Source organism: Calidris pugnax, unplaced genomic scaffold, assembly GCF_001431845.1.
Source record: "Calidris pugnax isolate Ruff unplaced genomic scaffold, ASM143184v1 scaffold44, whole genome shotgun sequence".
Taxonomy (NCBI): domain Eukaryota; kingdom Metazoa; phylum Chordata; class Aves; order Charadriiformes; family Scolopacidae; genus Calidris; species Calidris pugnax.
In genome coordinates this window covers 34,661,567-34,679,627 of record NW_015094506.1, presented here as the reverse complement: position 1 = coordinate 34,679,627, position 18,061 = coordinate 34,661,567, and the positions used below count along the sequence as shown (strand labels likewise).

The 18,061-nt window shown below is 37.6% G+C and overlaps 1 protein-coding gene across 1 annotated transcript in view; it reads right to left on the bottom strand.

Annotated features, from left to right (window-relative positions):
- PTPRZ1 (protein tyrosine phosphatase, receptor-type, Z polypeptide 1) overlaps positions 1–18,061 on the bottom strand; it is a 102,495-nt gene that overhangs the window by 19,989 nt on the left and 64,445 nt on the right. Inside the window, exons 13-15 of the mRNA XM_014963347.1 lie at positions 13,882–17,458; positions 10,039–10,183; positions 2,427–2,518 (exon numbers count right to left, since the gene is read on the bottom strand). Of these exons, the coding sequence (XP_014818833.1) occupies positions 2,427–2,518; positions 10,039–10,183; positions 13,882–17,458 (3,814 nt within the window). The remainder of the gene's footprint in view (positions 1–2,426; positions 2,519–10,038; positions 10,184–13,881; positions 17,459–18,061) is intronic.

Below are 18,061 nucleotides of genomic sequence, written 5' to 3'. Positions count from 1 at the left end.
TACTTTATACAAATAATGAAAAACAATCTTGTGTAGAATGTTCATTAGGGATCATGTCAAAAACCTCTGGGACTTTTAATGTTCTCTTTCCTGCAAATATCCTATGTAAATGAAGTCATCTGTTCTGTTAATTACCTGTTAAAAGATGGTATTATTTCAGCTAGCTTTGGTTCTGAAGAATAATTTTTTTTTAAGCCTTTCATGGATTAAAAATATTTTTATTTCACAATTTGTAATTTCATCACTGTTTCATATGAGAAACAAACATCAAAAACATTGAACAAGGACCTGTTATTTACATCAACAGATGTTCAGCATTTAGGCCACCTAATAATTTTAGCTTTCAGTTCTCAAGAATTTGCTGATTTGTATTGAGATCCATCTGGTCTTCCACTTACATGAATGGACCTGAATACAAAAAATGATTTTATCCAGTCAAGCCTAACAGAAGCTGAACAAATGTGTAACACTATTTTCACACTTCAGCAATGAAACCTGACATAAAGTGTTTATTCTAATGATATGCAAACACAAAACCAGAAGGGAAGGTAAATGATCCTAAAAGTGAGGACAGTAAGGGAGAAAGAGACCTCAGGTTTGATGTAATTACTGTTTTATTTCCTTGCCAGTATTATTCTCCCAATTCAATCAGATCTGACTCCAGGGACATATTTTATACCTGAATGGTAGGTACCACTTAAAACTACTTAAAAGTTGATAGCAGTCCTAATATTACCCTGTAATTCATTATTTGTTCTGAATGCATCTGATTTATGCTATGAAGTGCCAGGGCATTTTCTGTGAATATGCAATTCTCCTATCTCTGCCAACGAAACCTTGCAAAAGGAAAACCTAATATAGAATGAGATCTGTGGAGTGTGTTTTTAATTGTAGTCACAATAAAAAATTAAACATAGCAGTTACAAAGTGCTCTTCCTGCTCTATGCTCTTTGCCAGTATTATATCACAGTTAGTCTCAACTGTTGAAAAATTACACTGCTGAAACACTACTGCAATAGAAAACACAAAAACTGCTCACTTGACATCTGCTGCACACAAAATAAAACAAAATTATTTCCTCAATGCTTGCAGCTTTTTTTTCTGAAAATATTTTATGTATCTTTCAGTCACTAGAAACACCTTTGTCTTTAAGTTAATATTTATCAGTGTTTCAGAAGGAAATCCTCCAGTATCAGAACACGTATGTTAAGCACTCAGAATAACTCTAAGTGCAATTCTGTCTTATGATAACGGAAAGCACTATCTCCCTGAGGTGAGCTGGTCAGGAAAAATTGCAAGAAAATTATACAGTTGTACTACAGTACAGTTAATGATAGAGAATAAAAGCAGAGATTTCCTATAATGATTGCCACTTGACATTCATATATAATCATGTTTGCTGAAACCAAGCTATATCCCTGCCTATTAACCATTTAGAAAGAGGTTATGTGTCTCCTAACAATAGCGATCAATACAAGAGGCATTTAAAGATCCCTACAATTGTTACAACAGAAATGTAATGTTTGGGATTTATTTAATTTAATATGTTTACTAGTTACCTACACAAGGGCTGTTTTTTTTCCCTTAATCATTCCAAGGGAACCCACCCCTCAGTGTAATAGCACAGTTTGTAAAAGCAATTCTTGTGGAACAAGACATCCTTTTCTCATGGGTGAAAATGTGGCTCGGGATCCGCTGCAGAATTAATCTATTTAAGGTACTTTTCTTTCTACTCAGATTGAAAAAGCTGAGAGGGTTGCATGTGCTCCTCTGATACTCTTTGAGGAGGAAAGAAAAGAGACAGTTTCTCCAAATAACTGCGGTCGATGTGGAATCAGAAGATGCCAACAATATTCTGCAATTTTGTATCTTTTTTTCATGAGAGGCTCACAGAGAACCTCACCAGTAGTAACTATGCTATTAAAATCTGTAAGTTAAAGAAAATGTTGTAATTGCAACTGAAATGCAGATAGTTGAGGCATATATTGGTCCTGCTGGTAAAAAGAATAGGTCATGCTCTATACAGAGGTGACAACTTCAATTAAAGGCAGAAGTACAGCAGAATATGTTGCTGGTGTAATCCTCTGCTTTGTGACATTGAACTAGAGCTATTCCGTGTAGCTCAGATGGCTACACCAGCAGCTATCTCTAGTGAGGCTACACCTCAGATGGCTTGAAGGCACAGCATATCCTTGAGACAAATCTGTACAATGAGGATATTTCTCTTCTGTGCTACGTACAGGAGAGAATATTAGCAACACTGGTCTCTGCCTCTCTCACGTGCACCTGTGTTTATCAGTACAAGAGGGTACAAACCTCGGTTTTACAGATGTTACAGTATGTGAAGAACTCATATGGACACATACATACAAGGCAGCATCTTCCAACAGCTAATACCAATCCACAGAACAGTTGACAAAAAATACCTGAGACTGGGAAGATTGGAGCTGGGGGAGCAGAAATCACTCGAGGTGATGTATTATCTTCTAAATAAAAGTGAGCAGTCTGGAAACATTTCCTAGAGGGGAAGAAATATAAATAAATATTGCAAAACCAAAAAATTATCTGAGACGTTTTGGAATTCTGGCATTATCGAGTGAGAAAGAAATACACATTTTGAAAACCAGTTTTCATGGAGTGTCAAATATTACTGCTATAATATAAATATTCCCCCAGCATACCACCAAATTATGCATACAACTTGAGAATACTACATTAACTAAGCATAATACATAGTTCATGCATCTTTACCTACACCAGAGGCAGAAGATAGAGCACACATCAGACATAGTGAAAGCTGGAAGAGGAACTCTGCGTCAGGAGCTACTGTAGATGCTGCACAATAAGTCCAAGTATAAAAAAATCCCATTGTCTTCCTTGCTTATCCAAATTCGCACACATAATTACTGTTCCCTTTCATGTGATTATGCTAGCCTGAAGATGGAGCAGCGTACGAGATCAGTTCTGGTAATTCATCAATAGATCCTACTGCAGACATGGAAATGCAATAAAAGGCAACATGCCCCTATAACAGACAAAACGGTGGCTCTGGAACTGCTATGACTGGGGCTAAACAATTTTTTTTGTAATGTAATTGCATCACTGAGGGACACCTTAACCAAGGAGGACTTCCTGAAGTTGACAGACAGAAACATGAGACTTCGTAACTCCAGGAGATGCTAGCTTTGTTGCAAAAACATTGAGGGATGAATACAAATGGAATCAACCCACAATGTGACCCACAATGTTATTTGTATCTGTGCTGTAATCCAGATGTGAAGATAATAAGAATAGCATCTGTTAAGAGTCCAAGCTATTCAAGGGACTAAATAACCAACTGCTGCTGTAAGCATTGCAAAGCTTCCTTAATTAAAAAATCTCCATATGATTACACATGCTAATAACAATCTTTACTCTGGGTCACTTAATCTATTTGAAATATTATTCAGTAATCATTAAATTTCAAAAGAAATATATGCAGCAGAAGAATATTAATCTCATTTTATATTTACAAGATTCTGCTTCTTCAAAGCTGTTGGCTGAAGCTATTATATGATCTTTTGCTATTTTATGTAATCACTGGAGTTTTAAATTCTTCTGTACTGTTCCTGTATCACTGCATGGATAAAACCCCTCATATAATTGTTATAATCAAAAAGAAATTTTGAGGCTACTTTGAGAAATAGATAGGGAATATGCAGATATTTTCAGGACCATTAATGTAGATCACAAAGACTTTGGTAAGCTTATTTGAATTAAGCTTCTGGGAAACATGCCCATAGTCTTGGAAAGTGTTGGGAATTTTCTGTCTGTGTACAATGCAGATTCTCTTAAAACACAAGAAAAAGTGGACAGCTATATCAAATGGAAAACTGTGGCATACAAATAATTCTGGTGATTCACATGACATGTTTTACACGATTCACATGACAAGAGTCCAGCTAGAACCCTCTAAAAGCATATTTGTGATGGTCATAGAGGAGCTTTGGCTTTCTATGACATGTTTGGTGTAAGTCTATCCATTATGTACTTAGCTCTACCTAGAAATGGCAATTTTGGATGCAGACCGAGAACACATTCAGGATGCACTTTAGAACATCTTTCTAATTTTTAAAGAGACTGTAACATTAGCACCCCATAGAGTTAGTGGCTGCTCAATGCTAGCGTAAACTCAGAGTTAGTCTCAGGACTGTGTGTGAATTGTCTGTAAGAGGTAAGCAAGTATCAAAGCACTTCAAATCACTAAATACTTTTGGGAAGTCTGACCCTGCCTGCTGGACACCGAGAATGTAGATGTACTGTGCTTATGAAAACAGCACCAATTAACCTGCACCAAGCAGCCTGACTGGAACAGGTTGCCCAAAGAGGTGGTAGATGTCCCATCCCTGGAAAAATTCAAGGTCAGGTTGGATGGGGCTCTGCGCAACTTGAGCTGGGTGAAAATGTCCCTGCTCATGGCAGGGGAGGTTGGACTAGATGACATTTAAAGGTCTCTTCCAACCCAAACTGTTCTATGATTCTATGATTAAAGGTCTAAAACCAAAGAATGTCCTCCCTCTAGTGATACTGCTTACGAACAATGATCATACATGAAGTTTATGGACTAACATCACAGAGTTTTGTCAGCTTCTGGCTTGAGAAAAGATTGACCTAAAAAGAATTTAATTAGCATAATGGCTTTCGCATCTAAAGCAGTACTTAAAATGTTCTCATAATATGCCATACATATACTATCCCTTACTGAGCCACTGTATCTTTAATCTTTAACAAGTTAATTGTGGCTGAAAATAAATTACACCCTTAGCACATTTGGGAGACAAATTCATAGCAGTTGACTTAACCTGTAATAAGACTCATAAATAGGCACTCCATCTGCTTCTGCATCAGCAATGAAAGCCTTCATGACTAAACCTAATGTTAATAACACTGTCTCGTTAATTATCACTTGTTGTTAATGAAAAAAGTGATGACTATTTCAAACTTCCAGACAAAGGTCCCATCACTCAATGTTAACCTGATTATTTAATTTACACCTTTCATCACAGCATTTAGATCTTCAACCTAAAACTGTAATTTGTAATTTAGACACTGCACTTCCTCGAACACACGCTTTATATATGGAGGTAGTGCTAAGCCATTGAATTAATTAGTGTCTGTATCTGTACAGAAAGGCATGCAGCAGCAGCTCTTGGGTTTAACAAAAGGGATACTAGGATCTGAATGAACTCTTTGGACAAGACTATGCCTCAGACTGCAGAGGACATCATTTTTCTGGTGTGTAGGCCCCTGGACCTTGGCTGAGGATACGTACTGACTACTTTTCCCCTGGAGCAGGGACTGCACAGAACTTGACTCAGACTGTCACCGAGGCAGGGGGGACAGCATGGTGCTGTGTGTGCCTGTGGGTGTGCCCACCTGCAGGGTGTTCACTGCTTGGTGTTGGCTGAGGAAGGGAGCTGAACTTCACAAGTCAGAGCCATCTGTGAAAGGATGGGTTCGCACATCCACTGCTCGCCCAGAGTGGTTTTAGAGGCATGATTACTTCTTTCTCTGAGAATTTCAAGGTCTTTTGTACTCATGGGATATCTCCCAATAGGCATTCTCAAACACTTATTAGAATTTATTTTTAAATGGTTCTGAACATTTGAAGACCTGATGGTTCCAAAGGATCTTTAAATGGATCCTCAATGGATCCAATGATTCAAATCATTCCACTTTTAAATGGTTCCAATTAATTTTTAAGTACTTGTCAGCTGAAATTTTAATTTTCAAATTTTATTAACTCTTTTATCTATCATTTGATATCACATAGTTGAGAATTTTTTCCTTCATGGATGGGTGAGTGTGGCCTCTGTAAGTTTAAATCTGTTTTTAGTGCATCTATGCTTGTGCAAGTTTAAGTATCATAGAATCACAGAATGGTTTAGGTTGGAAGGGGTCGTAAAGATCATCTAGTTCCAACCTGCCATGGGCAGGGATACCTCCCAGTAGAGCAGGTGGCTCAAAGCCCCATCCAGCCTGGTCTTGGTGAGGGTTATCAACTCTGTTCCCATAAACCTAACACAGGACTCAAGGCATCAGTTCAAACTGCAGAAAAGAAAATTAACATTCTCTGACACCCGTGTTTCAAAAATACAGGTTTGTAGAGGAAACTTAAAATTTAAATGGCTACTCAGGGTGTTGTCTGTCATCGGGTGTGTCATTTCTGAAGCACTGCTGTCATGTAACTTCTAGGAGGCTTCATGACAGCCGACTGATATTCAGTATGTCTGTAGATAGAAATATATCTGGAACTGCATTAGCAGTTTGCTGTTCACATTGTCAGAGCTAGTCTCTTACTGAGATTCATATATATATCTGTTGAAAATGAATCTTAAATGGTGCAACTCCCATTGACAACTTTATACCCTTTTACTGTTTTCTAAGCTCTTCTTATAATAACCATTATAAAAAATGATCTGCACAAATACCCTGACGTTTCTTCCCATATATCAGTTCATCAGTTTCATTGTCATGGATCACTTCTACGAACTATTCCAAAAGCGTACACACATGCATAAGCAATCTCCAGTATATTATATGTCGGCACAGAGAAACTTTCAATTTCAGTCACCTTAACAGATAAGGTTAATTCAGCAAAATGGGAATGATGAAGCCACCCAGATATGAAAAGAACAGAGCAAGGTGATTCAAATACCCTTGCTGCATCTCCGCTGCAAGGAATCAGTCCAATAGACAGATATTAAGAGAGATGGATAAACTCTAGATTTGGATAGAAAATTCTCTCTAAAGCTGTAAAAAATAATTTATGCGGATGACAAGGCCATTAAACAGGCAAAAGAATCTCCTTGTTTATTCCACTGTAATCTTAATCATGCTGAAGAAATGAAAGGAAAATGACATTGCTTGAAAATTGCTTGAATTACAAAATAATTGATACACAGAACCAGAGTAGTTTGAAACTGTGTATTTTCCTACTGGCAATTAGATATTCTTAAGACAATATTGCCATTAAAAGTTTTCATCTCTGTCAGAGAAATGAATATTTTATCACAGAAAGATTGAAATTGTGCCTAATGAGATAGTGAAGAGATTGGGGAATTTCCTCAAGTGCTGATTAACAATTTCATGTAAAAACAAAAACCCCAAAACCCAAACAACAGATGGTACAGAATTATTTTTCTGATACAAGTCATTCAAGTGAAGAACAAAATAATTTTGCCTTTTTTTAACCTTGAGAAACTGCAAGTTGTGGCTCTTGGTAGTTACTTGTTTTTTAAACCAAATAACACTCCTTTTGCATATTAAACACACCTTTTGTATACTCAGATTAGGAGCTAATAGTGGAAACAACTCAAAGCACTATTCACTCAAATAACCAGCTAGGATATATCAATGCAATTTTTTGAGTACTGTTGCCAAAGGAATATAGAATAACTTGCAAATCTAAGCTTTTTTGAACTTTAGTAATAATTGGTAATATAACTAAAAAAAACATTATAGAAAGATGCACATAAAAAAAGCATTCTAGAAAGAAACATTGGCAGCTTACATCAATTATTTCAAAATAAACTAAATCTAACCATAAAAATGCTATAGACTTGATACTAATATTTTCCAGGCATAAAGAAAACTGCATAGCAATAAAGTTAATTTTCTGATTTTTCCCAGGCTTTAAAAAGAATTAAAGATCTTGGCACCTTTGAAAGAGGGCCACAAAGTCCTACCTACAATATGAACTGTTTATGTTTCATTCCTCTGAAATAAGAAACATGTTACTGGTGTTATCATAATGCCAAGAAAATTTTCTTGAGGATTAACAAGAAAAGAGCTCCATATTTTATTTTGTAGTACACAAGAAATACAGAAAAGATTAAATTCAAGTCAAGAAGATATTACTGCTAACGGGATTTTTGTTTTATTTTGAAAGACCTATGTTACAGAATTGTTCATTCCCAGAGAAGGAATACGAAATGAACACAATGTTATTCGACAAAAACAAGCTTGTAACGTGTAGGATTACTAGAACTGCACTGTACAATCTGGGTCTTAAAATGGATGGTGTTCTTTGGCAAACAGAAGAGATTTGAAATACTATTTAGCTTCAGGGATGAAACCCTTTGGCAGATGAATATGAACATTCATGTTGCGTAACACGAAAGACAGGAAAAGGTTCTCAATATGAAAGTGGTTAGCTGGAAACCCTGTGATGAACAGTAGAAATATCCAACTAGATATAAACTAAGAAATTAGTTATGCAATTCTTTCTGCAACTAGCTAGTTCCTTGAAAAGAAGAAGAAATCTTTCTGAGAATTCATCATTCAAAAGTGTCTTTAATCATGCCAAAGGCTGTCTGACTCAGTAGCTCGCTTGCCTGGAAGAAAGGAAGCTCAAACTCAATTTCTTAATCCTAGTCCCTTCAGAGACAGGATGTATTCTGTCCCCATGTGGAACATACCCTGCTGGGCCAATAGAAAACCAAAGTTCAGGAGACTAGAAGAAAAGTCAGTAAGCACAACCCTGACACCGTAGCCTAGAGATTACAGTAGTCGGTAGCTTGGAAAGGACACTCTGGGGTCTAGTTCCTGGTTCTTCACGCCTGTTATACCCTTGAGCAAAGGTTAAAAAAAAAGAAGAAACAAGCTCTGGAAGCGTCTGTGAGATGTTTGGGCCTGGAAGAACAAGGTCCTGTTTCTTACTGCTCGTTTATCTGTTAGTACAACACAAGCAATAATGGGATCAGGTTCCCGGCAATCACCAAACAGCAAGAATCTCCATGGCAGGACGTTTTTGCAACTTATTTCCCCCTTCTGTCCACTGCATTTCCTGCTGGCCACCTGCACGCTTGAGAAAGTTGTGCATGGATTTTGAAAGCCCTGTGAAAGCTTAAGCACATCTGTCCCCAGGAAGACTCTCTGGCTTTATCTAGAACCAATGAAACGGGGTCAGACAAAGGCTTGAGCACTGCCACGTACTGTCACACAGCTAACTAGATTCCCGGTATGCTTTTAGCTCAGGCCAACTTGCTTTATTTCACAGAACGCTTGACAGAGTTTGGGGTTAGCATAGGGCAAAGACCATCTCCAGTAGGTGACGTGAATGCAGCCATTCTGTATTTTTCCCTCTGTGAGAGAAGAGACTTCAGCTGTACAGAAGAGATCTGTGCTATGCCAGCTGCTCTGTTTAATTTCACAGTATAGATACAGTCTTTTGCCCTCACTGATTACATCATCATGACTTTCTATAGCTACTGGTTCTCTTTGGCCTTATTTTTTTTCTTAATGTCTTATGAACTTATCAAGTCACAGAAAACAGGCCCATGAGGGAACCTCAGCATGTGTGTGTGCATGAAACACATCCTTAGTTATCCTTAATGGTTTGAAAGGCTGGGCGGCAAATTTTGCTTCAGAGATAAGCAGAATCACAAAGTAGAACAATTGTTTAATCACAGAACATCGTAAGAGCTACTCAATAAGTGACCTTAAAACATTTATATTATGATACTATCATTAAACTATCCCCTTTCTGTCTTGCATACAATGTCAGCTACAGCACACTCCTACAGTCCTCTATGAAGTGCTTATTCACATGGTCTTCTTGAGGACCATAGATTCTCATCCTATATTAACAACTACCTTTTCTAACTGTTAAAGTATTGGAAAGATAGGAAACAAGCCCATGCTATGCTATTTATTTTTCTTCTCCCTCCTGTTCTTCTCGGTGCTCTGCTAAGTCACTTGGCTTCTAGGCATTAATAATCACAAGTAAGTTTACTAAAATCTCCCAAAATGGAAATAAACTATTTGCAATGGTTCACCCCTCTGCAACCAAAACAAATCGAGTTGAGCATTTTGGACAGAAACCACCTTATTTTGTCAGCTTTATGTCACTGCAGCACTACAAGCAATACAAAGGCATGGTGAGAGACTAGATCCAGTCTCCCTCCTATAAACCAGCTCAATAATGTAAATCACATTTTTCAAATCAGAGCTCTTTAGAACTGAAAAAAAAAAAAAATCAACCAAAAAACAACTTACCTCCAGTATATGAGAATACCCACAAGAATCACTAGACAGATAAAAGTCAGGGCTGATACGACCACAAGTGGTATAACTGTCTTCTTCTCTGATTCCAGACTCTCAGCTAGACCGATACGAGACTCATGGCTACTATTACTTGCCTCTGCAGTCAGAGAAAATTGAAACAGTCCATGTTTAAATTCTGACAAATGCACAGCATGAGTGAATGTGTCTTATAATGAACCTACTTAATACCACTTACCTCTGGTTTTTACTATGTACTGCAGAAAGTGTATACATTTGCAAACCAGCTTACAGAAAATAAGCAGATAGAGGGTAAAGCAAAGTGTTCAAGCTTATGTGACTCAGCCTTCCAGCAGTGGAGACTTCTCTTTGTAAGAATAGCAGATTGATGTTAAAATATAGAAGAAAGCTTTTTATTTTCATCTGTTTATTAGCTGAAAGCCAACGGAGTTAAGAAATCTAAATATATAATATTGGAATGTGTAAAGAACACTTTGATATTAAACTCTCACTCATATTATGCAAATCACTTCTCTGACTAATATTTTTCTTACAATTTTCTTACAATAGTCCCTATGTCCTTGCCGTATTGCACTTAAGCCTTCTGTATTTTAATACACTGTTCACTCTGTAACTTGCCTTAAAGATACATCCTGCTTTCTTTGAATCCAACCGCTGTACTTCCTCCCCAAATATACTGGAGCCAGAATTAAATTTCCTACTTCCATCTTTACAGGTGACTAAATTATTCTTTAGATATTGTCTAGATTTCATATTTCTGTCAGCCTCGTAATGCTGGATGACAGAAATATTTGGGCATAGGAATCTGTATGAAGATTAAAACAATATATTTTATAATCTTGTTAAAATAAGGAACACGATGGTGGAATAATGCCAATCCTGCATTTTTAAATTTGGTCATACCTCAAAAAGCAAACACTTTAAAATTGTGATTTAATACAAAATGACTAATTCTTTTCAATCTGTGCAGTTTACTGTGATCTGTGACCATCACATGAGTTAAAACACAGAAATAAAAACTTTTGCACTTGTTAGAATCAAAGCCCTAGATTTTCTAAGGATGTTTTGTGAACAGTTCTAATTCAACAAATGTTCTGTATGGGAGCAGAATTTGCTGTCTAGAAATCAGCTGCATTCCACTGGGATTTCAAGGGACCAATTCTACATGAATAAAAAACTCTCAGAAAGAAGGGAGGAGGGAATGGAGTTGTATCTGGGGGAAAAAAAGAAAAAGACAACAAAGCACATGTCCTAAATACGATGTCAAAAAACAAACAGCTTCACACAGTACAGATTTCCAGGCAGCTCTCAGCTTCCATTTTCTTGAGTTTAGGGGCTTTCGGGGCTTTATGTACAAAAAGGTTTAGGGTCTCATCTTGCAAGCATCTTCTTGGTTTTAGTTCAAAGTTCTCATACACCCAAATCAATTGCTACTCTGTAAATCCTACAGCTCAATGTGCAAAGTGACTGCAGGCACCAGTTGCTTCTGAAAAATCTGTCCCTGAATTTCTGGTGAGTTGGCTAAAATAACTATTACCTATTGATTTCAGAAGAAACTATATGTACAAGTGAGAGATCAGAATACGATCGCTTTGAAGCATTCATACTTCCTTATCCAACTCGGGACTAATTCACAGCATAAAACCCAGTCTTATCTGTGTGATGACAGGGTTCCTTCAAACTGTAGGACCAAATCCTATTAGCATTCCTTCTATGGGGAACAAAGAGCAGGCTTCTCCTGTAACAGGGGGTTTCTTGCCTACTTGGCCATCGCTCCAATGATGGCAGCTGAGAAGTCAGCCTCATCTATAGTAGATTTCTTTGCTCCCTAATAATTCATGTGTTTGGATCCCCTGCAGAGTTCTTTGTATTAATTTCTCTTCCAGTTTTTCAACTGAAGCTGGAAGGCTTAGGTAACCATGGTTAGGTCTTATGGAGAAAGCCCTACTTCAGAACAAGCATAAAGTTTATCCATTAACAACAACAAAGACTGGGAAAAGTTTAAACAACAATTTTTTTCTGTAATGGTCACAACAAGAAGACATTGAATCAATTTCTGGTGAATTAACTGTAACGTATAAGTAAGTTCTCAGCTGACAGATTTGGGTTTGGTTTGGGTTTTTTTTTTTTTTTTCATTGCTTTATGATTGAATTAAAGCAAAGATGTCTTTGATTTATAGGAGACCATGTTAGACATGCTCACATTGAATTTCCAGTTTATTAAAAGACAATATTTGGCATCATTTATTGGAAAAAATAATGTACATGAAATGATACTGTATAGTGTCTTTCAATAATATCTAGAAGACAAGCTCTTAAATCTGCTGTACTGCTACTGCAGTCATGTATAATCCTTTTTAATTACTATCAGTAACAATTCAAATGACATCCATTATGTAAACCATAAGTCTCTTATGGTAACACTCATTCACATTAGTAATGTAAGTTCTGAAATACTGATGTTATTTTTACTGATTTTTAAACAAATGTTATGCATTTTACACAATATGATAACCACTTATTGAACTAATTCAATTCTCATTGATTCAGTTTTATAACACCTACCTTGTTAGGATTCCTACTAATTTCAGTATGTTTTCTATTTTCTCTTAATTTTTATTTCTATTTTTCACATTTTGTTAGCCCCAACTACAGAGTTTCAATTTACCACCTTCTCATATTAGTATTCTGTTGCTCATGAGTAATCTGACCTGATGTGATTTAACTGTGTATTTGTAGGAATGTGCTGAAAATTTCACATGCTTTGTGGATTCCATTCCTTAGTGGATTTAGTTGGATGACACTGCCCTCTACAGATGCTGTTATTAAGTTCAATTTATTTATTTTCTAAAATACCACTTTAACCTTGATTGTTGGGTTGTATTTTTTTTTTCAAACATCATAGATATTGTTTCTGACTGCACTGTTGGATTTTTCAACACTCTAACAAGCGAAAATGCAAATTACCTATCTGAATACTTCAAGTTTTCCACAATGCATTTTTAAACACAAAAGAAACGCTTTCTATTTATCAGTTTTTTATCTATGTGAAGTTCAGTTTTTCCTTCTGACCTTATCCTTGGAATCACAGGTCACAAATACTCTCACTGACTTTAAGAGGACTAAATAGGAAAATAGCACTAGATATAAAGAAGTACAGCAGAATCTGGCTCTAGTATTTTGGAAATATTCAAATCTGGCACAAAAAAAGTCTGCATCTCACTGAAGGTGGCATGGGCAGTAAGAATGAAAATGAATGTTTTTATGAGTTAAGATGAATCAGAATCAAACTGAAGCATCTTTGCCCAACACATCTTAGAAAATACAAAACAAAATACAGGGAGGAAATACGCTGCTTTAAGTTAAAAAACAGACTCTCAGAGGTATGCTATCTCTGGCAGAGGAATGGTTTCCTCTGGTGTGTTTCTAGAAAGGACAGCACCTGTCTTTGTACAGAGAAATTATGTCCCTTTTAAACCTTTAAAATTAAAATGAAACAATTAACAATGAAACAAATTCTGGTTTTAGATTGTGCACCACCCAACTTCTGCTGACAGCACACATCTATTCAAAAGCAGAGCATGAATCTTCTTACTGAAGAATACGTCAGGTGCAGTTTTAAGTAGCCAGAAGTAGCATTCACAAGATAGCCAGCTCAGCATGCATCCCCTGCTCCCCAATGCCTCCTTAATCACCCCCACTGGCACTGTTATGTTCTCCTTTTGTTATATGCAGATAAACCTTCTCATTCTCTATGGCACAAAAGTATCCCCTCACAGCTTTCCACGGTATTCATTAGACTTATCCATAACTAACCTGCCTCAGAGATGTTGAATACTGATGAGTGATCGCTAGTAACAGATGAGGCTGATGACTGTGACGATCCAGGAGTTAATTCTGAGTTACCTGCTTCAACTGCCCCTTCAGTGTCTCTCTCATTAGGGTCAGGAAAACTGAAATCTGTTGAAGTTTCATTATCATTAAGGCTATCTGAGGTACCTTGGCCAGAACCACTTTCTTCATCACTTGTAAAAACAGCCCAAGACTTAGACTCTGATGTGTTTTGCAATGAGACACTAGCAGTTTGAATGTGATTCTCCAAAACTGTTGGGTCGTTGTGCTTCTTAGGTATCACGCTTGCTGTCAAAGTTGGTACGGATGTGTAATTATGTCTGTCCACGGCATGGTTTATCTGACTGTCTGATGCAGCAGTCGAAATTTTCTCTTCTTCTTCGGGTTTCTCAGAATGTGAGCTTATAATTAGGTTACTCTGATCCTCGTTACTGTTTACCTTTGTATTTTGTTCCTCTACTACCATATCCTGAGCTTCTCTATGGGAAGCGCATGAGATACAGTTACTTACAGGGAAGCCATCGTCATATTCATCGTAGTCATCCTCAACTACAGAAGGCCACAAATCGGTACTGGACATGATACTGGGAGACAACCCAGAGGATTCTCTAGAAGGAACCAGCAACCTACTCAAAGTTATGGGGATTTCACTTTTGGGAGGAACAGCCGTAACAGAAATATGTATATTTGGTAAGGGAAGAGTGTGACGAATGGGCACATCAGAATCAGAAACAACTGCAGGCATATGAACAGGATCGAAACCAAGTGCAGAGCTTGAAGAGACACTGGCAGCCTCACTTCTTTCAAAAACACTCGAAGAGATACGTCTGTCTGCAGGAGTAGCTACATGTGGTAACGTATCACCTGTCAGGAAGGGAGTTGTTACGGCATTCGCTGCTTGGGGGGGAAAGGCATTTGTATTTTCTAAAGTGGTCAGCTGGAATGAAACATCGCTACTGTACAACGAAGGCATAACCTGCTGAACATCTTCACTGTTAAACAAACTGGATGAAGCATACTCCTCACTTGCATAAGAAACAGATAAACCTTGCAGAGACGCTGTGGGCTTACTAAAAGTGTTTGACAACGTATCAGGAACGGAAGGTGCAGATGTAGAATGCAGCATGGTTTCAATTGTAGCAGAACCTGGTGCCACTTGATGCAATATTTGGTCAAATGTAGAACTATCTTTAGGAACCCTGGAGCTTTCAGCCAATATAGGATCACTAGGCACAACAGCCGTGTTAAGCAGAGTGCCATCGCCAGAAGACTGGAAGGAGGATTGCAGTAATGCTTCATTACTTAATGTAGCTGAGGTCTCATAAAAGTACGTCTGAGTTGAGGATAACATTTTGCTATAAGCAGGGCTAGAGAGAGCTTGATCTGAGCTTGCACTAGGCATAGGTTTAAGCAAAGTGTCATCAAAGGCTGGACGTGTAACATGCAAAGGCTGAACGGAAAGGTGCTTTTCTGTAAGCTTACTAATATCATGATCAAATATCTTAGCAGTGGGAAAAGCAAGAGAGACTGGAAGGATTCCCTTTGTGCTAGAAACAGGAAGTGGGCTTTCTTGCAGAGACGTATTCTGCTTAATTACATCATCATTAGAAACAGATGTAGAAAGTTCAGGTATCGCTTTACTTTCAGCATTGGAAGCCATTTCACTTAAAGAAGTGGAAATTTGCAGTTCTCTCTCAGCTCCATATATAACATCACCTTTTTGAAGCTTCTTATTAACATCACTAAACCCAGATGATTCATACGTAATTTCATCTACAGAATCAGAGGAAGAAATGTTAAGTACCATCAAAGTATCTGTATCAGGCAAAAGGGACTCGCTACCAGAGTATGCTTCAGACCAATCCATATCACTAGATAGAGAGCGCGTAGGCTGCAGCAAAGTATCAGCTTGTGATATTATAGAAGAAGGTTTATGCACCAGTACATTGTTATAGCTGCTAAATAACGGATCTTGACGAAATACGTCAACAGGATCATGCACAAATTCTGCAGAGTCATAGGAAACAGTAAAGCTTTGGAGGGAGCCCACATTACTAGACAAAGCGTAAGGAAGTTCAGACATTGTAGATAGTACATGCATATTTAAATCACTGCTGGATGGTTCAACTTGAGAAAACATGTGAGTTCTATTATGACCAAATATCAGCGTCTCTGAAGCAGCATGAGTAGTCTGATGTGACACCACATCAGCATATTGAGCAAGGCTTGGCTGTATTAATGTATCACCCTCTGCCAATGTCAAAGAAGCATGCAGGGACACCTTATCACTTGCAACAGCTGGAGCAGCACTTTGTGGAAACATTTGAGAAACTGTATACAGACGGTGAAACATTTTACTACTGGAGGAAGCAGAGGAAAATGTAAGCAAAGGTACATCATCATAGGAAGACAGGGTGGGTTCAAATGACACATCAACACTGGGAAATACAGGTGTAGCATGCAAGGTCACATCACTATCTGATGTAGCAGGGGTAGTGTCGAGCATCTGAGAGTCAAACAAAGGGGTGACTAGAGGAAACACTTCACTACTGTAGGAAGGTTGAAGAGGTATCTCACCATTATAGACTGGTTGAGTTGTCTGAGAGAGTACCTCACTGGCAGCAGAAGCAGAACCATATTCTCCAGAGCTTGAAGAGATAGAGTGAGGTGATAATTCAGCAGAGGAGAAAGCAAAGGTAGAATAATGTGGCAACTCTAAATCCGCATCTGAAGTGTCTTGTGAAACCACTGGGCTGCTGGAATAGGGCACTGTAGCTGGCTTTAATCCCTCTACATATGCATCAGTGTAACTGGTCTGAGACAATTGCCTGCTATCCGATGTATCAACAGATGGAGTTGTCAGATCTGTAGATTTACGAAACCATACATTTCCATCAGTGGAAGAAGTATGCTTTGGAGGCTCATCAGAGCTTGAGGGTGCTGCACCTTCTGAAACATACTTAATGGAGCCTTGGGAAAGAACATAATGTGTGCTTGTATCAGGGCTTCCTGAAGGAAGGCTGTCTTCTTGGGAGGTCTCCTCTGTAACCAGCTGCGCTGAAGAAGTGGTAAGAACTGAACTCCAAAAGTCATCAGATTCCTGATGAGGTTTAATAGGAGACAATAAGAAATCTTCATCACTATGGCCAGTAGTGGTTATTCTTGTTGGTTCAGTGCCTGAAGAAAGGTATATGTATTCTTCTTCTATGCCTTTGGTGGAGTCAATAAATTGAGGAGGAATTCCAGTAATTGCTCGGGATTCCAAAAAAGGATCTTCCTCTTCTTCAGAAATTTCACTAACAGGTGGAGAAGTAGGGTAATAAACTGCTTTGAAAACATCATCCTTACCATGCAGTTCTTCTTCTCTTGTTAAGTATCTATTTTTTTTAGCTTCATTGGGTTTTGTCCCCATTTTTTCTTGGATGTAGCTGGAAGTAGTCACCTGGAAATCTTTCCTCCTTATTTGGTTTATTGTACTGTCAGTGCTATGAATCACTGCAGTGTCTTCATCCACCTCTGTTTCCTTTTCATCAACTTCATCCTTTGAAAAAATATCATAGCCGAAGACAATTAAAAATGTTTATAGACGCTGTACACAAATGAAAACCAAAACAGCAATAATAAATTTTTCAGGCTCCATAGAAACAAGAGAGGAAAACATGACAACAGTTGAGAAGACTGTTGGTCTTAAAACAAAATATTTAGCTGCAAGAACAGGAATTTTCTTTTCTCTTGAAAATGTTACTTATTTGCAATATAAAGAAAAAAATTCTGTGGCACAACAACTTTTAAAATATTGTGTTACTTTTACTCTGAGAGACAAAAAGCACTCATAGTACTTTTTTTTCTCTTGAAAATGTTACTTATTTGCAATATAAAGAAAAAAATTCTGTGGCACAACAACTTTTAAAATATTGTGTTACTTTTACTCTGAGAGACAAAAAGCTCTACCCATGAAAAAAATGGGTTTGCTATCAGAATGTCTTAAGAGATTTGCACTAATATCCTAATATTGATTAAATTGTCATAGTAACAGAATTTTAAAAATATATTTATGACCTCTCCTTAAATCTGCTGAATCTTCAGAGTTTTCTGGAAAAGATGATGTCAGGAAGGTCAGTGTGACTGTCACAGTTTCACAAGT